The following is a 24675-nucleotide window of genomic DNA, read 5'->3' as shown; positions in this document are numbered from 1 at the left end:
TCCTGCTGCTCCTGGCAGCACCCATTCTCCCCACACGGCTCTCATGCTCGCATGTACCAAATCTGGGAACTCATTGGTAAAGTCACTCTGGGCTCGCCAAAGTACTCCCAAGGCCACTCCTGAGCATGTTGGAGACTAAGATCTCCAAAAGTGGCTGTAGAGGGCCACCTCATAGAGCAGCATTGCTACCACATTCCTGGGGTTGCTCAGGAGTAGGTGGGTGGAGCTACTTGGCAGCTGGCACCATCAGTTGCCAGCTGAGAAGTGGTGCAAGTATATTCACATGTGGGTTTATTGGCACATGTTGAGAGATGCTCCAAAGCAACTGCAGAACCCCATTTCCTGGATCTGGAATGAGCAAGAGAGGAATAGGCAAGCCATACTTCTCTAGTGTTGCCCCTTGTCTCAGCATGGAAGTGTGTAAACACAGCCTAAAAACCTCTCTCTCAGTGTGCATTAGACTCTGCAAAAGCACCTACCTCTGTCTTTATTCACTTAAACACTGTACCTGGGTCCCCAGGTGATCTGTCAGAGATTGGCTTTGGCCAGCCAGCATGAGTTTGTCACCTTTACAAAAAATTTGTTTTTAACTTAACTGTTCTTAAAGTAACTACAAATGGTATTACTCCACCATGGAAATGTCAAATTGTTGTATTTGGAGAAACAGGATGATTAGGTTTACCTACTTTTTACTATTCCTTCTTTTCTACATCTCTCTCTGGTATCAGCTCTTCTCTATACTAAACTGTCCCAAATTCCTGTTACATAGGAGGTGATCTGTGTTCATGTTCCTGCTCCTGCTCAGGCAGAATGAAGATGTGAAAAAAAGATCTCCCACCTCCAGGTGAGAATTTTAACTTCTGCACTAGTGGGTTTATTGTTGGGAGACGGGAGGGGCAAAGGGGAAGGGAGGGTGAGACAGTCTCCAGATTTCCAGAACCCACATTCCAGCTCTCTTTTGTGTGGGGCATAATATATAATTTTGCTTTAATAACTCCCGCTGAATCAGGCCCAGCGTCTGGTCTGAGAAACCTGTTAGTTTTGAGGGATGAGTAAGTGGTGTTGGAATGCAGATAGGTTTGCTTCTGCACAGAGTTGGAAAATGAGATATATAGGTGACATTACCAAGAAACGTAGTTGTTTAAACTTTAGGGAATTTAGTATCCTACAGGGTAATGTAGGAATTGAGAGAAACCTCTTGAAGATCTCAGGGGGCTCTAAGGAGGGACCTAAGTTTGCTTATTTTGTTTTGGTTTTTTTAAGCTTTTGATCATGTTTGACAGTTTGACCTTTTAACTTGAGTCCCTTTTTAGAAAGGCAACTACTGATACCAAATTATGGGGCAAAGTTAACATACCAGAGGGTAGGGAATGGATCCAGGTGGATCTGGACATGTTGGAAAAATGGGCAGAATGAAATAGGATGCAGTTCAACAAAGACAAGTGCAAAGTGCTGCACCTGAGCAAAAAAACCCACCAACACACTTACAGGCTGGGGGATGACCTTCTCAGCAGCAGAAAGGGATCTTGGAGTCATAGTTGACTCCAAGATGAACATGAGTTGTCAATGTGATGGAGCGATCAACAAGGCTAACTGCTCTTTATCATGCATTAGCAGATGCATGACAAACAAGTCCAGGGAGGTGATGCTTTCCTTCTACGTGGCATTGGTCAGGCCACAGTTGGAGTGCTGCATCCAGTTTTGGGCACCGCACTTCAAGAGGGATACGGAGAATCTTGAGAGGGTTCAGAGGAGGGCTGCTTGTATGGTTAGAGGCCAGCAAGCAAGGCCCTACAAGGAGATACTAAGGGATCTAGATCTCTTCAGCCTTCACAAGAGAAGGCTGAGAGGTGATCTTAGGCTGCCTATAAATTCATCAGGGGAGGGCAGCAGGGAATTGGGGATGCTCCATTTAGTAGGGCACCCCCTGGAGTAACTAGGAAAAATGGCCACAAATTGATGGAGAGAAGATTTAGGTTGGACATTAGAAAGAACTTCTTCACAGTAAAGGTTGCCAGAATCTGGAATAGGCTTCCAAGGGAGGTGGTGCTCTCCCCTACCTTGGAGGTCTTCAAGAGGAGACTGAATAAGCACTTAGCTGGGGTCATCTGACCCCAGCGCTCTTTCCTGCCCAGGGCAGGGGGTCGGACTCGATGACCTACTGAGGTCCCTTCTGACCCTAACATCTATGAATCTAAGAATCCAGGGCAAACTTTTCAAGTTTCAAAATGTTGATGGCATTTCAAAATTAAGAAGAAAGAACAAAAAAACCTCTTAGTAAGGTAGAGGGTTTATAATACTTTTTGGGAATTTGTCCAAGTGTGTATCTGTTAGTCTTTCTAACTGAATATAACGGTCTGCAGTTCAACACCACTGAAATTAGAAATAACATTCTACATTACTGGTAGTTTGGCACATATATTTCTCTATTGGCTATGAAAGGGGCATTTACTTTTAGAATGAATTAACTAATGGTGTTTAAGGTTTATTTCAAACCTATGTATGTATATATGTATGTATGCATGCATGACCATATATAGATATATATATAGATAGATATAGATATATCTGTATCTGTCTATCTATCTATCTAAGATATCTATCTAAGATATCTAGATAGATAGATAGATGTGAAAAAGGGGGCTTTCATCAAATGGATAAGTTAAACTAAATATTGCAAACTATTACCTTAGCATATGGTTGTTTTCAAATATGTTTTTAACCTGACTGCCCCTTTAAAGTGATCCTTCTATAATTGTGTAGATTTGCAACAAACTCCCAGCAGGAGCATTCCCTTTTTAGCACTCCTGAAGTCAAAGCGAGTTTTGCCATTCCCTTCATTGGAAACTGGCTTAATGGCACATGCCCAAACTAAAGGCTATCTATGGCATTTGTTTTGAAGTAGCCCCCTTCTATATATTCTGTGTGTTGTTTTGTGCTTCTCCATCCACCCTACTGCTTAGTCACCATCAGCAGGTATATTGTGCAACAAATGTACTGAAAAACAATACTTGGGTCAAGGTCACCGTTTAACTTCTAAAGGAAAAATACTGTGATCCAGGGGTCCCTTCGAGGGAAGGTTGTTCTGAACTTAGAAAACATCCTGTGTCACGTTCAACATGCAGCACAATAGCATGATGCAAGAACCTGCTAAAACTCTTGTAATTCAGTTGAAAGGAACTATTTAAAGTATGATTCGAGGATATGTGAGACCAACTCCCTCTTTCTCAGAGGTATTAAGGGAAACAGCCCCCATTTCATTCTTACGGAGACTTTTGAAAATCTGATGCCAACATTTTAAATCCTGGGCACCTAAAGTTAGGCTCTTGAATACATAATTAAGTATCCAAATTAAGAAAAAGGTCAGGTTGTGAAAGATTCTGGGCTCTGGCAACTCCCTTTGCCTTCAGTAGGATTTTCCCCCATTCTTATGGGGGAAAAAACTTTTTATGTACCGGCATGTTATTGTAAGGCAAATAACCAAAACCTGAGCTTTTAAAAAAACAGTATGCAAAGCTGGGAACAGACCAAAATAGCAATTCACCTTTCCTGCCACTAGAGGATAGCAATTAAAACACTGAACTGATGCACTCCTACTTCTTCACACAAGACTACTTTGTATCTGCATGGTGAGGAGGAGAAAACTCTGTTGCTAAAACGGCAGTTATTTATCTTAAATATAAATGCAATCCTGTAACTAAAAGAAATGTGGAGTTATTTTTCATTGTGAAATATGCTCAGATTTATAGATACTAAATAATAAATTAGTCCTTTTGGAGAGATTCACCTTTATTTCAACTGTTCATTGAAATTAGAACAAGAAACTGAAATTCCTCTTCTCAGCATTTTGGACAGGGTCAGTTATTGAATATAGATTTGCAGAGTGCAACAGGGCTTTGCTGTTAGGTGGTACCACCAAATAAAATATAAATAACAATAATATTGCTGTGGTGGACTGTGACCACTCGGCTTCTGCAAACTTTGCTGAAATTCAGTTTATGTTGATCAGACTTTTGAGTGCAAGATGAACAAGGAATGATAATTAAATCTGACTGCTTTTGCCTTAATACACAGGTGACAGAATTGCTACAACCTTACTTGTTTCCATTTATCTGTTAACAATCTTATTTCAAATAATTAGAATATTGGGGGAAATCTAGGGGGAAAAATAGAATATAGGGGGAAAAAAGGCCATAGGTAAATCAAATATCTGATTTTACCCAGAGCAGTAAATGAAAATGTTTTTTCAGGATCTTGAAACTAGTATGTAAATAGGTTAGTTCTTTACTCAAGAGGGGGAAGAACAACATGATTCAAATTTAGCTTTCAATTACACTTGTGCATTCTGCTTTCCCCACTAAGGAAATTCCAGTAAACTTCAATTAGTCTCTATATGTTCCTGAAATTTGTTCAGGGAGGACAGGTGAGTCTGGGAGTGGAGACAGGGAATGTGAGAAGGTACCCCTGGAAGCCAAGGTGGCAAGAGAGAAAGATAATAGATGTGCAGTTTAGGCTGGGAAAGGAGGGACTGGGACTAGCTGGGCAAGCTGGGCAAGACTCGTTGGGAATGGGGTAGGGTTGAGCTTGGAAGTTTGGAAGCCCAAGAATAAAGTTTCCAGGACAAGAAGTATGAGTCTGGGATAAGATGCCTGAGGAATGGAAAAGTGTGATTAGCAAGGTGTAGCAGAAGTGGGACAAGAGATAGTCATAATTATTTGTCTACAGGACTTGGTCCTATTAAAAGACTGTATCATAACGCATATGCATAAGAAGTCATAACAAATCTGCACAGGCCTTGCCAATATGCACTCTGCTTAAGAATAGGAGGTTTCCAACAACATAGCAGCTCTCTGACCCTAATTCCCAAATTACAGCGCCTTGCTGCTCACACCAAAGGAAATGACAGGACATCTGTTACCATGCCTGTTGAGCCTGTAAGCCTGGAGTAGCTCTGATTCTCCATCAGGTCACATGCTCCTCGCTGCAAAAGGAATCCTAAGAGGCCAGATAAACAGCTAGAGCAACATGTACAAATACACATACACACACCGGAAAGTTAATCAAATGAATATGCCTTGAATCATGATTGGATGGTCACCATATTTTAGCTCTGTCAAACTGCCTGCAGGAGTGTATTTGGAGGGTCAGGGTGTTCTTCGGAAAGGAATTTGGTGTGGGCACTGGAGAGTTTTACCTCTGGAATGGATAGCAAAAGCATCCTAATTAGGCCCTAAAGACATGGGTAGGATATCAGATTACATTTCCATAGGTACAAGGGGGCTACAAGTTTTCTGGTTAGTGAATCTAACATGGTCCTGTAGTTAAAGGCTTTCACCTATGATTCAGGGCATATATACAAAGCACTGGCAGTCTGCCTCAGCTGAGATGGCCTTGAACACACACTGCCTATTAGGCCTGTGTGAAGTGGCTAGTATTCGCTTCAGATTTGGATTTGGCCAATTCGGGGGACAGTGATTCGAGTTGGCGATTTGAATCACTGTCCCGAATCCATTTGGCCAAATCTGATTCGGAGATTTGTCTACTGCCGAATCTCTGAATCACACAGGCCCATCCCCTATCCCCCCCCCGGCCCCACCAATGGCTGCCCCCCCTGGCCCAGCTCCTGGCACTTTGAAAAAAAAGCCCCAACTCACCAGGTGCTGCCAGGCAGGGGGGAGAGGGCAATCCCCACTGCCCCCCACTTCCCTGTGCCACATGGGGAGCTCTTCCATGAGCCCCACAAAGCCCTGAGGTCACTGCAGGAGCTACTGGGTCAGGGGGGTGTTGATTTTTTTTTAATTAAAGGGCTGGAGCTGGGGTGGGCGGTGCAGCCATGGGGAGGCTGGAGCAGCAGGGTGGGGGTTAGGGAGCTTGTGCAGAGCCCCCCCCATACATCATGGGGCAGTGGGGGGCAGCAGGGATTGCCCCCTGCACCAAGCAGCACCTGGTAAGTGGGGGCTTTTTTTTAAAGCACCGGGAGCTGGGGTGGGTGAGGCAGCCATGGTGGGGAGGACCCAGTTCCAAGTCTGGGTCCAGCTCCCTGCTGCAGCAGGTGGCGGCTGCCCAAATCATCGAAGCTCTCTGAATCTTTTCTGAATCAATTTGGACCTTTTTATTGGTCCCCTTATTTGATTCAGATTTGGCGATTTGGTCACCGAATTAGGCCGAATCTCCTCCGAATCAAATCAGCACCCAAAGCTTTGCACAGCCCTACTGCCTATATGCTTCAAACCCAGAAACATGCTTGTGAAAGTGTTCCAGGGTGCTCCCTGGTAGCTGCCCTCAAGCTGCAGAAGAGCACTTTGGAGCATCTGCAGCAGCACATTTCTGGCTTTTGGAATGTGCACACAACATAGACACACAGCTTCCACAGTACAGACATACCTATACAAGACCTGGGGGTCAAATCCTACCTTTATCACAGACCTTGCATGCATGAGCCTCCTGTTTTTCATTTTACATCTGATAACACTGCCCACCTTTCCCTATCTTGTGTGTTTTTAATATCATTCCTTTGACTTAGGAGCTCTTACATTATGGCTAGTTATAGACATTGCATATAAATTAGTATAAGGGATTGGAAACGAGTCTAAAGCTGTAACAGAATAGAAGTTCAACACATATTGACCAGTTTTAAAATGATGGAACCTGGTCTAAAATAGACCTTGACAAATGTAGTATTAGAATTAATCGGTTTATGTTGGAGCAGTATATCGAACTTCTGTCCCAGATCCTGCAGCAAATCAGTTTAGTTCACTGTCTTCTGGCATTCCAGGCACCCCTTACAGAGTGGTGTGCTAGCCTTGGCTTGTACTTATCTGCTCAAGAAGAGCGCTGGGCTGGCCCTGCCCCACCCTGGCCCTGGGCTGTCACAGATGGGAGCCAGAAAAACCTGTCTCCTGCTGGCATGGGTGGCTGCATGTAGGGGACGGAGTGGAGCTCCCCTACTGCATGGACCCAGCCTTGTGTCAGCCACCTGGGGAAGACTTGTGTGGCAGGGGGCTCTGCCCCCCCCCCCCCCCCGTCCGGTATGACGGACAGCTATGTCCCCCCAGATCCCAAGCTAGGGGAACCCATGCAGTGGGGGGCTCCATTCTTCCCCCCACCTCAGCCACTGTAGACAGCCGAAAGCTGGCAAGTGGTACAGCTGTAGAGAGGTGCCTCACTGGCTAATCAGGGGTAGTGGGCTGCTTGGCTGGGCTCAGAGCTTTCTGTCAGCCTGCTGGGAGTTGTGCAAAAGCACTCCCAGTTTGCTAGCCTCTGCAGGCACATCCAGATGAGCACGGACATGCTGTATGTGGCACCACAAACCCATCTACAGTGCCACACACTGCATTTGCAGGTATTCCCTGCACTGCTACTTTGCGGTGTGGGGGGCTTTCTTGACCTCAGGAGATCCCAGGGTCAAAAAAAAACATGCTAAAAAAAGTAGGGCATGGCACATGGCAATAGCATGTGCTGCCCAAAACTGCAGCCTAGCTGGTGGAGGTACACTCTAGCTGCCACCCAAGCTCCCTGCTGCAGGAACACCACAGCTGAAGCTTCTGGAGGGCCCCAGCACCCCAAGTAAGGCTACTGAGCCCAGCACAGTTGCTGGCCCTAGCCTCCCCTACCTCACCCGGATAACCTGCTATGCACCGGGGTCCATGTGGAATGGGCACTTCCCGGCAAAAGGTGCGCCACTGTTGTTTGTCCCCAGAGAAGTACATGATCCTGCTCATGGGGATGCATCCAGCCAGTGCAGGCCACCTCCATGCTCCCTGCCTCCTGCAGGCCGATGAGTTCTATTTGCTCCCAAAGTTGTCCAGGGCATTTAGAAATAATGTGAAAGTGCAAATCCACCTCAGGATTTTTGAACCTCTATACCTAGCCTATGTGTCTACACATCAGGTAGCACAGTAGGGCTACCATTTGAAGTGGAGCCATTAGCCACTACCTTAATGTCTAATACTAAAAGTATTTTAGATATGATAGCAAAGTGAGTTTCCATCTTATGTATAAGTTATGGACTCATTAATAACAGGAAGCTGCTGAAATTGAAGCAGGGGTTTTAGTAAATCTGCCTCCAAAGAATTTCTTTCCCCTGAATACAGTAGTTTAGTTCCAGAGAGAGTGAGAGAGGGAGAACATGGGCAAGCTTGTAACTGCTTGGTGCAAATGGCAGCACAGTTAGATGCATTCATTCCATGCGGATTGTGCATTTGCAAAATATCAAAGGGTAGAGTAGGTTCATTTAGCGTCAGCTATTCAAAACAAGCTGTAATTAATTAGTAATCTCCAGGGACTGTCCTCCCTCCTTTGTGCCTCGTGTTATTTCCTCATATCCCCAGAACAGCAAAAACATTCCAGATTGCATCAGCTATGATTACTCTATAGATGAAGAGATTCTTCTTTGACTAACAAGGATTATACTAGAAGCAGCCTAATGGACCGTGCATGCTATTTATGTTACACTGACTGTCCTAGAAGGATTGAAGAAGTGACACTGACACAAAGGGGGGGGGGGGGCAGGAGGGAACAATATGTCAGACTAGACGGCAATATCACCATTTATGAAAGATGTTTTGGTACTTGAAAATACCAAGCACACTGTTTCAATGCCATTCTTCCCTCCCCTCCCCACTCACACAATTACAATAGGCATGGCAACCATATCTGTATTTTAATACAACCATTTTTTTCCCAGTTGTACAGCATGTGGCACTATTCACTCCACAGTGAATGAGCTCAAACTTCTTCAATCGTCAGGTTATGTCTAGTTGCTTCTTCAATGTTTTTAAGTTGACGTAATTCCCAAGCCCTGCGTGTTTCTTTCTGTTTTAAAGAGAAAATTATTGTTATAAAAAGAGAATTCACTCTGAGGCTATCTGCCACACACACAGTGTGGGATCATGCACAACAGAATTTGTAAAAAAAGTCACAATTAACAAGCCAAACCTGCTCAGCTTTTACTCAATGGTATGACTACACTAATGGCATCAGAGTTACTAGCAGAGGAGTAACTGGACACACAGGATAAAAAACAGACAGTCCAAAAGCCCGAGGCTGAATCAATTCAATCTTCACAAATTTGTCTAAAATGCATAGATTGAACTGATAAACAAGTGAACAGACATTCACTTTTGATTCTGAAACTGCATCCACAGGTTTGCAGAGGCCCAGGCCAGAAGTTGGGGGGCACTAGAGCACACCTCCATGCTCAGCTGCAGCAGACAGCTTGTGCCAAAGCTAACCTGCTTACTCCAAGAAGTGGGGTTGGCAGAGGAGGTGCAAAGCAATTTGGTATGCTGCAAGTTAACTTCAATCTGGAGGGGGATCTGGGAAAGAAGTTCAACCAACTGATTTAACCTAAGTCAGTTAAGTCTGATACTACATCCATCCAGATTTATTTTAAATCTGTTCTAGCCATTTTGAAAGTGGTTTATGAGCACTGAACTTTTGTGTTACAGATTTGAATGGTTTTCGATTGCTTATACCAGTTTGAGAGTAATTTCTGTCCCTAGCCTTAAGCACCCTAGGCAGCAGCAGTGCATAAGCAGTGAGAATGGTCATACTGCTGGTAGCATGCCAACCTGGCTGCCATTTCTGCACCCCTAACACCCAAGTTTGATTTGAAAGGATAGATGAAATCCCAGACATGGGGGCCTAATATAGAGAATACCTGTCATAGCTTCAGGAAAGTTCTCAGTCTTTTATTTGGCTACCATTTTGGCTTTTTATTAATACATCTTAGAGCAATAAAAAGGTTATTATTTATAAACTCAAGTAAACGCTTTTTTCCAGCTCCAACTTCTACATTTTACTCCCCCTTAAAGAAGCTCTTCTATAAAATTGTAATGGTCAGGCTAATATGTAAGTTTATAACAACACTCTTCTGAATTGAATGAAATTGCTTAAATATATGCCCTGTATCATGTGTTCATAACAACTAATGGGGATTTTTTTAAATAAAGAGGTAAGTGCTTTTAACAGGAGAACATTGGTCCTGTTTAATATGTTCTCCCCCCCGATGTAAAGTTAATTTCATCCAGAACATAATTATTGGCCTATACGTTATTCTGTGAGAATAGGAAATGCATATTTTTGCTGCAACTTATGTTATTAACAAAGGGACATCACATGCTTGTCTGTAGTTCTCTCTCAAAGCAGGTATTATGCTCAAGTATCATATGAGAGAGCTACACCTCATGAAAGCAGTCAGTACCACCTTACCAGACCAGAGACAAATGCCACGTATAATGGGAAGTAGCCATCACATTTAAAAAAAAAAAGAAACAAAAACAAAAAAAAACAACCAAGTGTATGAATCTGAGGCCCCTGGCAGTTCTGGGTGTGATGGAATCAATCCCTGATCCCCACAATTGTGCCTCCTGCCATTTTACATATGTATGACAGGAAGCACAATTGTGGGATCAGGTATCAGGTCCCACTGGCACCATATTGCTGGGACAATATCATGATTCTGGGTTCCCTTCTGCACCACCAAGTAGCAAACCAGTCAGCTATTGGCATTTTCACCCTTGGAAGCCCTTGACTCTGTTGCAGTCCTGAGACTGGAAAGCCCAGTCGGCTGACTGCCACTCCCAGCACATAGGAACCCTTGATTCTGATGCAGCAGTCACCTGCTTGGCCTGACCATGCAACTTGGATCATCTATTTGAGGCACGATGGGAAATGGCCACAGTGCTATACATTTTGAACAACAAGTTTGTGACTTATTCCCTGTTTTATCATGCTATTAATAGCGTGAATGTGTGATTGGGTTACTAAAGACAGAGCTAACTGGTTAATCATGTTTTAAGTGTAATGTCTTCAAGGGGCCTGTAATTTGCTGTTTGCTTGGGCTTGTTTAGTTTATGGTCATTTTTTGTGGATGGAGGTAGCAGTAGAATCTGTAGCAAAATCTTGGGCAATTTAAAACACCTTATGAAGAGATATAAGAATTTCCTGAACTGCTAGGAACATTTGGAAATCCATTTCCAAATATCATATAATGTAGAAGAAAAATTAAAAAAAGATACTATTACCACAAGTTCTTTTTCAAATTTCTTTTTTCTTCTTTTTCTTAGTGTTGGATCTTTTATTCCTGGTATTCCAGTAACCAGCTCTGTATGTGAACGTTTTGAAGTTACTCTCACTTTCTTTTTGGGCGGTTCAGCAGGGACTTCAGCTTCTTCTGCAACTGAAGTGGGAAGGATCGCCTCATAACTTGGCCCTTCAATTGATTCTTCTGAAGCCAACACTGTTGAAAGTCTCCTTCTAGGAAATATAACCCAAGAGCTGTGGCTCATCTCTTCCTTTGATTCCTCTGAGTCCAATACTGTGGAGAGCCTTCTTGGAAACATAGCTTGAGAGATGCACTTTTCAAGGTGCATTCGCTGTTCTTGGAATGGTTTTGCCATTGGAGACCCATAGATTTTATTGCTTGTGTCCTGTTCTTTGAAAGATTCATTTGTTAAATCCAGAGATATCATACTATGGGAGAACACCGAGTCCACTGGAGTACTATGTTTCACTGCTGTTTTGTTCATAGATCTTCTGACATTTAAAAAAGAATCTTCTTCCTCAGACATTTTCAAATTACTTTGTATGTCTTTAATTCAAAAGAAGAAATAGTTAGCCTTTCAAAAACTATTCAGGCTTTTACTGTATGCACAATTCTGATGGCATGCACACTATTTAGGCAATGAGAAACCCCATTTTTCATGCTTATTCTCAGTCAGCGCAGTTTAAGATACTAAAGCATTTTAAAAATTAAATGTCAATAGTTTATGGTTGTACTTTGACAACTTTTATGTTATGAAAAGTTTCTCTTCCACGTAAACTAATTGTATAGGAAGTAATTAAAAAAAAAAAAATCATCAAGCAAAAGGATTAAGCATGAGAAGATGGCTTATTTTATAAAAACAAACAAACAAACCCCCACACCAGTAGGCAATTTTCTGCCTTCACACACACACATTCTTCATGTGCGAGTTCCAGATAAAAAATAAATAAATCAATAAAGTTCTTGGTGTAAGTTAACTTCAGATATCGTGAAGGTTTCTTTGAAAGTATGGAGGCTGGGATAATCTTATTCCTCTGAATTGACTATGGAACCTAATAATCTTTTTGGGTCACAGTATTTGACAGTTCATAATTGCTGTATTTCAAAATCATTAGCATAGTGTAACCCAATTATAAAGCCTCCTTATGTAAGAGTCAAAAGTACACAAAAATTAGTAATATGAGAAATTTCCATTCCAGTCTATTCTAGGCGAGATCCTAAGTTATCAGATTTTTGGCAACCAAGTTCCCATCAATTTTAGTGAAACAAAATTGGACTACAGGCATAGCCGAACTATAGGAAAGTTTATCAAGGGATGGTATCAAGCTTTAAAATAAATCTTCTTTGCACTTATCTGACAGAATCTGACTTGAAAATACTGCAGAAGCACCAGAAGAGGAAGTATAAGGAAAGCAGTTATTTTCCCTACTTCTGCTTTTGGACCCTGATTGTACAAAAGGAGTTTGCCGTTGCCAAAACTATTTTCAAATTCAGGGCTTTAATAGGGCACAAAGTCTAAAAGAAGACACGAGGAACTTTGATTTCTTAAGAGAAGAAAAAAAAAAAAACTGTTTAAATTTTAGGAAGAACTATGTCTTAAAAGTTGAATGCCAGCAGGGTATAAACATCATTCTTCAGTTGTCTTATAAACATTTAGTAGTGCTCAATTTAGCAGCTTTTACTGTATTAAATACTGAACAGAAAACACATGAAGCAAATGTATGGCCACAAATAGAGTAGAGTTAACTACCTTAAATACAATAATCAGACCTTCCACTGAGGTCATGGGATCCAATTCCCCACAGTTTCTAACAGGCTGCTTGCACCTGTGCAAAAAACTATACCTGGGGTTAGCAGTTTTTAACCCATTTTGCATATTTAGAAGACTCCAAATGAGAGAGAGAGGCAGGCAGGATGGATCATCAACATTTTAAGGTACTTCAGTTATTCTAATATCTTATCTAATCAGTTTGTATTTTAAATATACTTTGTGTGTTGCACTACCCTAGAATCCAGTTTAGTCACTGCTTTTTTCCTCCCTTTTAGACCGTACTTGTGGTCAGAGATTCCCCCTGCTGTCATCTTTTAATTACATCCTAACCTTTTAAGATATATATTTCTATAAAATATTCCTTTCATAGAAGCTTAACATAAATAAACACACATTCTTTTTATCTACAGGCACAGATGTTCTTAGCAGAAGTCAGTCACAATCATAAGTTAACGCTTAACTTTTTAATAGGGAATTAGTTCTGCTTCTAAAGTTGGATTTCTGGTTATTTCCAGTGAAAGTGTTTGCATATGGAATTTTTTTTTGCTATTGTAAGGGTTTAAAAAAAATTCAGGTCACTTGGTTTAGTAGGGTACTCCAAAACAGAAAGCCAAACCATACTGGAATTAGACTCTACTGAGAATGGTTTTGTAATTCTTTATAGCTTTTCATGGAACAATCTTACCTGATCTCCTAGAGCTACCCAATATTAACAGACTTCTTTATCACTGCTTTCCTGATTCCAAGTTAGCTTGGGTTTCAGTGCCACCAAAGCTCTTATAACCCAGGTAATTTACCAGAATTCTCTTTTGTAATGAGGCAAAGTAATTCATCCTCTAGTTTCCCCCTAATCATATGTTTTACCATCTTTATAAAAGCTTTGATGTGGACCCAATTGCAAATTCAATAAACAAAACAAAACAAGAAAACTAAAGTGATGCTCATCACAGGGAATGTAAGGTTGGCTCTCTGCAGTTTGTAGGTCAATCTAGCTACATTTGTTGGGATAACCACCACTTTTGTTTCTCTGGCCTTTTGCACATCCATTCAAAAAAGCCCTGTATGGTACATAAGCTTCATGCCATGCTGAGGATCTGGCCCCAAGAATTTTACTGCTTTGCTACAAAAACAGAATTTTGTTCTCATTCTTGCCTTGATTTTTTTCTTAGCCTTTTGTTCTACCTCACCCTTATGAAAAGGATGCAGGTGGAGTAAAAAAGAAACAGCTGGTTGTCACTTTGCCATGAAAGTATCTTCAATTAATGCAGCTGGTCATAATATTGCCCTGTTTGCAATGAAAAGGGCATGGTTGCTTGTGAAAACCCCTTGAAACAACTGCTCAAAAATATCAATGTGGAGGTGAGAAATGCACAAAGGTGTAATGATATTTTTTTTTCATATTGCACGCAAGTTCCTTTTCAAACTGAGCTCAAAACTGTATTCACACAACACTGCTGAATTGCCTCACAGGTGAGGATGGTAAGTAACTGATGTACAATACATTGCATAAGTGGGTGGGGGAAGAGGGGAAGGACATTTACAGAGACATTGCAGTAGGGTCCTCCTTAAAAAAATTGTCATGCAATCTTCATGAATGACCCAGCACAGACCTCATTCAGGGCCTTATCCAAATAATCCATGCTGAAAAGGTGCATAGAACTTATTTTCTCCATCACAGAAAAATGAGGAGCTGAGATGACTTTGCTGGGACTTGAACTTGCTGTTCCAAGGGAGCTGATGTATTTCAAACCTAATCTTGGGCCATTAAATCACCCACTCTGGCTGTATTAATAATTACACTATGAACAGAGCACTAGAAACTACCAACTCAATATTTAGGACTAACAATCCATCAGTAAATGGGGCAAGATGCTTGGTTTTAGTTATATGCCCCAAAGGAACTGAAAGAGAGCTTGAGAAATTGAGGCACTTGACAATCACATGGATTGCACAAGTAAACATCCTGAAAATAAATAGTCTGTCTAGGATAAGCTATTTATTTCATATACTCCCAGTGGAGGTCCCTACAAGAACATTCAGAGAACTAAACAAAAACTATTTTGAGATGTTTGTGGCTGGGCAAAAATCCCAGAGTAAAATCCTCAGCCTGTTATACACCGAGGAGAATAGACAAGCCCTTACCTCATTTTGAATATTAGTAGCTAGCCTGTCAAACTAGAAGTACTGTGGCTTGGTAAAAGAATCAACTAGGTCAGTGGTACTGTACTTGCAGAGCTGCTTCCTTATATAGCGCAGAGCAGAAAGCAATGTCCTGACATAGTGCTGCAATGTTTGCACTGCTTTGCTCTGGCAACGGGACACAAATTCATAGCCTATTTCAGCCAGGAAAGGATGCAGACATCATTGCACAATGCTAATCAGTTGAGGCTGTGCTATTGCTCAGATCTGAGCAATTTTGTGTTTGCTCCACTCCTTCATCTTTCTTTAACTGCCTATTAAAACTTCTTATTCCTTTTAAGGCCTTGTGTCTGAAAGCAATGACTGCTCCCCTCCATATCATCCTGCTGTGTTGTTGCTGCTGCCTGGGCATCTGTCATGTTCTTCCCCATCCCTCGAACCATAGTTCTGTGCATTTTCCTACATTGCCCCCAGAGAACGACCTCATAGAGTAATCCCATAGAATAGGAGAGCCAAGGAATTCTTAGAGTATTATCTTCTACTGGAACAACTGTGTAGTTGGGATAGAGTTAGAAAAGCTTCAGGAGACAAGACATTGTTCCTCAGGTCCTGCATTTGAAGGCTTGTCTGACTATCCGAACAACATAGTTGGTCCAATAAAAGATATCACCCTAAGAAATCCTTGGCTCTTGCATAATTTCTGGACCATGATGGCTCCAACATCACTTGTGCATCCCATAGAAAGTCTCATTCATCCCCTCTCTGCCCTCTCTGGATTCCAGTTCCTTCTCTAGGGCCCATCTCTTGCAATGCCTCCCAAAAAGTGAATGAAGAATTGTCATTTCCCACAATATTCCCAGTTCAGTTCTGTGTTATTTTGCAAGCAAATCTCACTGTTAATCTTCACTGTCTTTTTCTAGAGCAACCTGGCAGTGTGCGATGGAGACACTGAGATCCTTGAAGAAAAGAAACACTGAAAGGGATGGTTTGGTAAACATCAAGGAAGTGGACATGGCTGCTTCTGTATAGGGGAGAGTGGAGTGTGCATCTTCCTTTCCCCTTCCTGAGCTGGTTTCCCCACTCTAGCTTCTCCCAAGTTGATCCTTTTCTTTTTCAATGGTAATGGAAAAGACAAATTACAATAAAGATGGAATTGCAGAAGAAAGCATTTGCATTTCTCAACCTACTATTCCATGGCCTCTCCCCTTTGTTTCTTATCCTGCATATGTAGACCAATGTATGTTCTTTTAAATCTCCGTGTCATACTTTATCCCTCAACTCTTCTCAAAGGTACTTTCCCACGCCCATTGACGTGAAATCTTAAATCTATTGATCCTTTCTTTTTCTCCTTTCTGTTCTTTTATTAGCTATTATTTTCATCCTCTTTTTTACCTTTTCTTTTCTCTCTATTTCTCTTCTTTCCTCATTTCTTCCTTCCCACCCCATAGAATCCCTGTTGCACTCGTCTTTTCTATGTCTTTATCTAAATGCCCACCCTGAAGGAGTAGGTTCATCTTTGACCTGTAGATCCCTGCCACAACCTGGACTCCACTTCATACAAGTGATAATGTCTCATCACTCAGGGAAGTGATGGACAGGATCCCTTGGGAGGCCAGTCTGAGGGGAAAGGAGTCTAGGAGAGCTGCCTGTATTTTAAAGAAACCTTACTGAGGGCACAGGAATGAACCATCCCAATGCACAGGGAAACTAACAAATATGGCAGAAGACCAGTTTGGTTTAGTAGGGAATTCTTCAGTGAGCTAAAACACACAAAGAAGTGGAAATTTGGACAAACAACTAGGAATGAGTATAAGAGTATTGCTTTGACATACGGGAAAGAAATCAGGAAGGCCAAAGTGCAATTGGACTTGCAGCTAGCAAGGGACATGAAGGGTAACGAAGGGTTTCTATAAATATGTCAGCAAGAAAAAGATGATCAGGGAAAGTGTGGGTCCTTTACTAAATGGGGGAGGTAACCTAGTGACAAATGATGCAGAAAATGCTGAAGTACTCAATGCCTTTTTCATGTCAGTCATCACAGGCAATGTCAGCTCCCAGACTACTACACCTAGCAGCACAGTTTGAGGAGATGAGCAGTCAATAGTGACAAAAGAACAGGTTAGGAACTATTTAGAAAAGCTGGATGTGTACAAGTCCATGGGGCTGGATGTGATATACCTGAGGGTGCTGAGGGAGTTGGCTGATGTGATTGCAGAACCGCTGGCTATCATCTTTAAAAACTTGTGGCAATCAGGATAGGTCCTGAATGATTGGAAAAGAGCAAATACAGTGCCCATATTTAAGAAAGGGAAGAAGGAGGATGAAGAGAACTAAAGACCAGTCAGCCTCACCTCAGCCCCTGGCAAAATCATGGAGCAGATCCTCAAGGAATCCATTCTAACCACTTGGAGGACAAGAAGGTGATTAGGAATGGTCAGCATGGATTCACCAAGGACAAGTCATGCTTGACCAGCTTGATTGCCTTCCATGATGAGATGTCTGGCTCTGTGGATTCAGAAAGACCAGTGGACATGATATATTTTGATTTTAGCAAGGCTTTTGATATGGTCTCCCACAACATTGTCTCAAGCAAACTAAGGAAGTACATTTTGGATAAATGGACTGTAAAGCAGATAGAAAACTGGCTGGATCATCAGACTCGGAGGGTGGTAGTCAACGGCTCGATGTCTAGTTGGCAGCTGGTATCAAGTGGAGTGCCCCAGGGGTCAGTCCTGGGATCAGTTTTCTTCAATATCTTCATCAATGACCTGGAAGATGGAATACAATGTACCCTCAGCAACTCAGCAGAGGACACAAAGCTTCGGGGAGGAGTAAATAGATCAGAGGGTAGGGCTAGGATTCAGAGAGACCTCAACAAATTGGATGATTGGACCAAAATAAATCTCATGGGGTTCCATAAGGACAAGTGCAAAGTTTTGCACTTAGGACAGAACAATCCCATGCACCAGTACAGGCTGGGGGGTGATTGCTAAGCAGCAGCTGTACAGAAAAGGACCTGGGGTTTACAGTGGACAATAAGATGAATAGGAGCCAACAGGGTACCCTTGTTATGAAGAAAGCCAATGGCATAGTGGGCTGGATTTGTAGAAGCACTGTCAGCAGATTGAGTGAAGTGGTTATTTCCCTTTATTCGGCACTGGTGAGGCTGCATCTGGAGTACTATGTCCAGTTTTGGGCCCCCCACTACAGAAAAGATGTGCACAAATTGGAGAGAATCCAGTGGAGGGCAATGAAAATGGTGACAGATAACAGAACGAGGAGAAATGGTCTCAAGTTAGAGCAAGGGAAGTTTAGGTTTCATATTAGGAACAACTTTCTCACTAGGAGGATAGTAAAGCACTGGAACAGGTTACCCAGAAAGGTTGTGGAATCTCCATCTTTGGGGGTTTTTAAGACCAGGCTAGATGAAATCTTGTCCGGGATGATATAGCTGGTTTGTGCAGAAGATTGTACTAGATGACTGCCTAAGGTCCCTGGCAATCCTAAGTTTTTATGATTTCTATGATTCTAAGTACTAAGTCTTTAATACTGCTACAAAAAAGAAGAAAAAAACATGTTTGTTTTATTTCTCTTCAAATTTCAAACCTTTCATTTCAGTTCAAATACATGTGTTAACTCTGTTATGGGAGTTTGTGATAACTGAATTGCCTTACCAGGAGAGAGCAAAATTGGACTAATTTGGCAGCATACCAAGAAATGATCTATGTTGTCACAGTGAAGACTTTCTCTAAATCTGTCCATCTATCTGTATCTTGAGCTCCCACCACTTTTTGCAGTCTCCATTTCTATTTGTTAGTGCCTCATTTGCCCATTGGGACTGCTGACAAAGCTGCCAATAAGTGCATTTCTCTTTTAGTGGAGGGTAATTTCCAGGAGGGAGAGGCCGAAGCCAAAACACCAGTTGCTCTAATGGGGGAGGTAGTGCTGAGATAGACCATAGGTTTCATTCTAGACATTAATCTGTGATGTGAAATCCAAATTTCTCTAATCTTCTAATAGAAATTGTGGGTTCAGTGCAGAAATTACTGGGTGAGATGGGTTAGTCTGAATTCTATAGAAATCTGGTCTTTAGCATAATCAAACTATAGTCTTCTGTGTTGCTCATGCTACCATTCCACTAGGCTTTAGAAGAAAAACGAAATAAGAAAAAGGAATAAGGAATTAAAATTACAGATTAAAGTCAGAACGATTCATAGATTTACAAATCTATTTAATCTCTACCCAGAAATTTAATGTGCTTTTAATAAAAGGGGATATGCCAGCTGAAGGAAAATCTCCCTCCATTTTTAAAAATGATTAGCAATATCACTATGAAACTTTTACCATGACTAAACTTTTCTAAAGAACATTTTAAAACATGTAAGTGACTGAGGAGACAGTCCTTTTCAGCTAGTTAAAACATCTAAGCCAAATTCAAGGTGCTAGTATTGAAATAAGGCTCTAAATGGTCTGGACCCTGCATACCTAAAGGGACTGGCTTTTCCCTTATGCCCCTGTCATCCCCGAGGTCCTCTTGCAAGTACCATCAGTGCACCAAATCTGCTTTTCAAAAGCATGTAGACATCATTTTCAGAGGTCTCTCCTCAGGTCTAGAACTATTCACCTGTCGAGGCCCTCCAGAGTCTGAGCTTGAATGGCTTCTGGAGAGTTGTGAGACGGTCTTTTATGGGCAGGTGTTTAGCGGGCAAGGCTAGGCTTCAATGTCACTTCTATTTTGAAATTTTACTTGGTTCTTAAGTTTTATTCTCTTGATGGTTCCCCTGTTTTATAAATTAGTCTGTTCTCTTATTGTTCTCTTGGAAAAGGCATCATATAAATCAAATACATAAAAATAAACAACCACATAGAATTTAGATGTCTTACTTTGGGGTGCATTCTCCTCTCCGTGATAGATTCACAATCTTCAAAGCTCTAGTTGAGCAAAAAGCCCTTATTCCAACTATATCTGGAAGGAGTAGTTTTGCCTACTAGCTCAGTGAAAGTGCTCAGGATGTGAAAGACTCAGGTTGTTCAATCTCTGCTCTACCTTAGGGAATTTGAACTCCCAGAAGAATGTAGTAACCACAAAGCAATGGAATAATCATGTGTGTGACTTTCATTCTCTCCTTTGCTGCTTTTTTAACCTGAATGGTAGGAGATGGTGATGAAGAAGAAGAGACTACAGGTCTTATACTTAATATAAAATAGTGAACATAATGTCCAGAGAGGAGGACATTAAACCCAGCTGTCCCACTTCCTGCCTAAATGCTTATGTACTGAACAGATAAATCACATATGGAGCTGTACTGCCGTTTTTCCTGCCTGTGTATGTTTTGTGTAGAGCCCAGACTGTTACAAATGCCCTGAGAGTGCCTGTAGCAAGTTCTTTTCTTCAGAAGGAGAAACATCTAGTTTTTATATACAGAGGACACATCTACACATTCAATTAAATCAAAGCAATAAACTCTGGTACATATCGTGCCAGAGCTTATTGCTCCTAGGTGTACTATTTGAACGTGTGCCCAGGACCGCAGCACATTGAGCTGGGCCAGAGCAGCCCCAGCTGGGAGTCAGCCTGCCAGCCTGGGGCTGCTTCACCCAGGCTCCATGTGCTGCATAGGGGATGGCTGGGGCAAAAAGGTGCCCCCTCCAGTGGGGGGCTAGCCAGCAGGCAGCCCCCATACTGAAGCACCCTCATGCCCCAGCCAGACCAGTCAGCTTCTACATGTACGTTGCTGTGCACGAAAAAACTCCGCAGCAAGATATATTACTTGTATTTACAAGTACTGACCTGCTGTGGAGTTTCTTGGTTTCCTGCGGCCTACTAGGGCCGCAAGTGTAGCCACCTAGATGTTTATTGCGGAGCTAGTTGGGCAATTCCTCAGTAAACATCTTGTGTAGGTGCACCCAGATGGGACTTGGGTATAAGACTGGCACTGAGCACCTCATCAAGACTTATCAAGACTGTCACTTCCAGGCAAACCCAGAAGCAAACATCTTGCCTCCTACAGCCCTTTTACATTAGAAACTTAGTTGTTTAAATACTTTGTGCCTGTGGGGTTAGGCAGAAGCTGAGCAGGGGTTTGGACTAAATTAGTAGTTCCTTGTTTAAGTCCCCTTGTGGATCTAGCCTCCTGACATTAGCTATTTAGGGCTCAAATAAGTGATAGCCGCACCCAGTCTAGATGGAGACAACTTACTTTAAGCTGTCTATATCTAGACTAGGAGTAGACACATGCAACGGTTTGCTGCATCCAGGAGTGGCATGTACATGTGTTCATCAATTCCGGGAGTCATGTGGGGAAACTGGAGCAAGTAACTCAAGGTAGGGGAAGAGGTGGGTGTGATTAGGGGGTAGTGGGTCTGCAGGGGGGTTGGTGGATCCGGGTGTGGGGGAGGAAGTTAGCAGAATTGGGGCAGGTTTGGTGGGTCTGCAGAGGGACGTTTGACCAGTCAGGGAGTGGGGGCCTAAAAACTGCAGTCGGGTTTGGGAGAATGGGATTAGTACAGGCCTGGGCTGAAGGGAGCAGTTGGGGTTTCCCAGCTCTGGGGCTGTGCTACGAAAACATACAGGCATTCATAAGATCACGTTAACTTGATTTCAATTTAAGTTCATGCACTTCCGCAGGTTATCTAACTTAGATTGGATGTACCTTTTTTACCCAATTTAACCACTCCAAATAACTGCATGGATGGGCATTTAGATCAAGCTAACCCTGGTTAGATTGACTTAAAAGTAATGGCTGTACATACCATTAGGTGCCTAAAAATGCAGACAGGTTCCTAATGGGATTTTCAGAAGTGCATAGAAAATCATTTCCCTTTGATTCAAATAGAAACAAGGTGCCTAGGCAACTTTTGACCATCCTAGTAGGCAGAGGCATAACTCTTAATTTTGGTGCCAGGGACAACACTTCTTGGGGGAAGGAGGACGAGCAATCCTTTGCCATCTCTGGAGCATCTTGTGCCCCAAGGCCATGGAAGTTGAGGTGGAGTAAGCTCACATCACTCAGCTGTAGGTGCTGTGTGCCAGAACCCAGCTGGAGCAGCCTTGTGCCACCCAGCCCTAGAAATTGAGCCAGGGCAGTTCTGCAATGCCAGGTTATAGGAGGGTCATTCTCTGCCCCAGGGATTCAAAGATCCCCACTCTCCCTGCTATGTCCCCATATGTGTACCCAGTTCCAACAGCTGTGCAGTGCAGAACAATTCCTATGCTGTGTCTTGATGTTTGAGCTTTATGGTTGGGTAGTGCAGGGCTGCTCCAGCTGAGCTTCCACAGCCAGGCAGCACAGGACTGCTTTTGCTGTGTCCTGGCACACACCTCCTACAGCTGGGCAATGCAAGTCTGTTCCAGTTCGGCTGCTATGACCAGGGGGCATACTGGTCCAGATGAGATAAAAGCTCTGGAGCTTTTCATAAGATCATGCTAACTTGATTTCAATCTAAGTTAGTGCACTTCCTCAGGTGATCTAACTTAGATTGGGTGTGCCAGTCTAGAGGGGGACATCATTCTGATGCCTTCTTTAAGTTGACTCCCAGGGCTAGTGCCTGGCCTCTCTCCCACTCCCTCTGCCCCTCAGTTACACTACTGCCAGTAGACGTCTATCTGTATCATTACATGCTTAGATACCTGTGGAAAATCTGATTCTTTGGTTCTTCAAAAAGAATCAGTCATAGCAGAATGTTTCAGGATGATGTTACTAATAATTAGCCACACCATTTTTGACAGCACTAGTGGGGGTGGCATTCTTTCTGCTTCTGTGAGCATATCCCCTGTTCTCAACAGCTCTGCAACTTTCTGGCTGGAAATGAAATCGATAGATTTATGAATGCTTAGTAAACTCAAAAAGAGGTTTCTTCTCTAGCTACCTAAGCATAATTTCAGGGCAAACATTTCAAAGGCATGAGCGAGCATTGAGTACTGAACTTCCTGCAGAACCTTTGAAATGGTCTTTTTTTCAGTGCTTTTAACTTTTGGCATCCTAATGTTAAAGCTTTGACCTTGATCCTTCCCCACACGCATCCCTAAGCAGTCAGGAAGGTGACATCAGCATCTTGCTAGCAAAAACCTTTGCCGCTTTACCAAGGTACAGTGCTAATGTAAACAGAGCTGTAAAGAGGGATTATTCCTTTCACAAGCAATATTGGGAACAGCAGTCTAATACCACCCATCTATAACAGGGGCCAATCTTCTCTTCAAGCAGTAATCACCTGTGGGAGAGGAGAGTTGGGTCCAAAGTATTTCAAGGCTAGGATCCACTGAAAAAAAGTTTAAAGGCCCTCAACATCATCACTATTTCTGATTCATTAACTCAGGTTAATAATGCATAAGTTGCCATTTTTAATATGTTCCAAGGAATGCCACTCAAAGAAAACTATCTATTTTATCCAGGTGGTTGACTGATTAATATTTGACCTTAAAGAAGTCTAATTATCTCAATGGTAATAAACTGGGTACATTTTAATAGTGGTGGAGGTCATTAACCTTCATAAAATCAATACGCTGCCTGCCGCTGTAGTGACGTCAAATGAATCCTTTGCATAAAGATCCAGCTCACTAGTACATTGTATGCTTATCCATTTCTGTCAAAGCAGTGTTCTATCCTTATGTTATTTATTCACTACCTGGTTTCTTCTACCGTTTCTGTATGGTTCTACACCATAGAAGTCAATTTGAGTTAATATTCAACTGGAACCCTTCCTTGGTAACTTGCTGTGTATTTTCTGATGTGACTGCTCCCTTTTACTTATGCTGGCAGTGTTGTTCAGGAGGACAGAATATTATTGCCAAAGTTCAGTAAACATACAGAGTAACTATAGAGTTTGGGGAAAAACAGTCAGTGATGCTTTCATGACCTTTGGCAATGGTATGAGCACAACTTGACCAATGCCAAACAAATGTCTAAACTTCAAATCTCTGAGAGACTAGTAAGTGATGGATGTTCATTTATTTTATTACAGCTAATAATAAACAAATATATTTGTGCAGCACGGTAGAGTGGTCAGACGCGGGCGAGATTCTGTGGCCTGTGCTATGCAGGAGGTCAGACTAAATAATTATAAAGGGTACTCCTCGCTCTATTAAAATGACCCAGATCCTCAGCAGGTTTAAAATGCTGTAGGTCTAATAAAGTCACAGGTGTTATACTGACCAACAGACATGAGGACTTCAGTCTATTAGTTCTAACGATGTGTAATATGACATATCAGTTGCTAGCAATGTATGCACTATTTTTATTGTGGTGCATCCTCTGTCATCTTCAGATTATGTATAGCAAATATAAAGTAGACACCTACATTTATTCAGTCAACATTCACTTTTAAGGCTGTAGCTAAATATAATTTTAGGTCAAATACTGGCTTCAGGTTCCATAATGGGCTAATGAAGTGTTAATGCAAGCTCATGGTCTGATCGCCCTTGGGCCAGTCTATAGCAAATCTATGCATATGTGCATTGCAGCTAACAGCAGGAACAATCTGCACAGAACTGGATATGTAGAATCAGGTCAGGACTCTTACGCACCTAACAGCGTGGGCTTTAGTCCCTACTCCCCATCCTGAACTGTACCTTCCATAGCTCAATGGACTTGATAGGGTGCCAGAATCACAGCGAGCAGATTCCAACATATGTCTCTCTTTCCAGCTGTAGCTTTGTGTGTGTGAACTGCCCAAACTGGAATATGACCCATAAACAGTCTTCCATTTCATTACGCTACAG

General features: G+C 42.3%; 1 protein-coding gene and 2 long non-coding RNA genes across 3 annotated transcripts in view; 2 read left to right on the top strand and 1 right to left on the bottom strand.

Annotated features, from left to right (window-relative positions):
* The window catches only part of LOC112550801, a 13771-nt gene extending 2569 nt beyond the window's left edge, over positions 1–11202 (top strand). Inside the window, exons 3-4 of the long non-coding RNA XR_003094811.1 lie at positions 770–844; positions 11070–11202. This is a non-coding gene — a long non-coding RNA (uncharacterized LOC112550801). The remainder of the gene's footprint in view (positions 1–769; positions 845–11069) is intronic.
* On the bottom strand, positions 8033–13627 carry LOC102371909. Its single transcript, XM_006026821.3, has 3 exons — positions 13504–13627; positions 11028–11593; positions 8033–8814 (listed from the first exon to the last, which is right to left on the bottom strand). The coding sequence occupies exons 2-3, from the start codon at positions 11571–11573 to the stop codon at positions 8728–8730; spliced, it is 633 nt and encodes a 210-aa protein (XP_006026883.1). The 5' UTR covers positions 11574–11593; positions 13504–13627; the 3' UTR covers positions 8033–8727.
* LOC112550802 lies at positions 11601–16133 on the top strand. Its single transcript, XR_003094812.1, has 3 exons — positions 11601–12982; positions 13988–14177; positions 15878–16133. It is a non-coding gene; the product is annotated as an uncharacterized LOC112550802 (long non-coding RNA).
* The last annotated feature ends 8542 nt before the right edge of the window (positions 16134–24675 follow it).

Source organism: Alligator sinensis, unplaced genomic scaffold (genome assembly GCF_000455745.1).
Source record: "Alligator sinensis unplaced genomic scaffold, ASM45574v1 scaffold456_3, whole genome shotgun sequence".
NCBI lineage: Eukaryota > Metazoa > Chordata > Crocodylia > Alligatoridae > Alligator > Alligator sinensis.
Note: the sequence above shows the minus strand (reverse complement) of the source record. Positions and strands in the feature narration are given on the sequence as shown.

Excerpts from the sequence above, each read along its gene's own strand:
- LOC102371909 (XM_006026821.3), bottom strand. The coding sequence starts at position 11,573 with ATGTCTGAGGAAGAAGATTCTTTTTTAAATGTCAGAAGATCTATGAAC. Across the intron at positions 8,815-11,027 it reads AATTTGAAAAAGAACTTGTG|AAAGAAACACGCAGGGCTTG; the intron begins GTAATAGTATCT and ends TCTTTAAAACAG.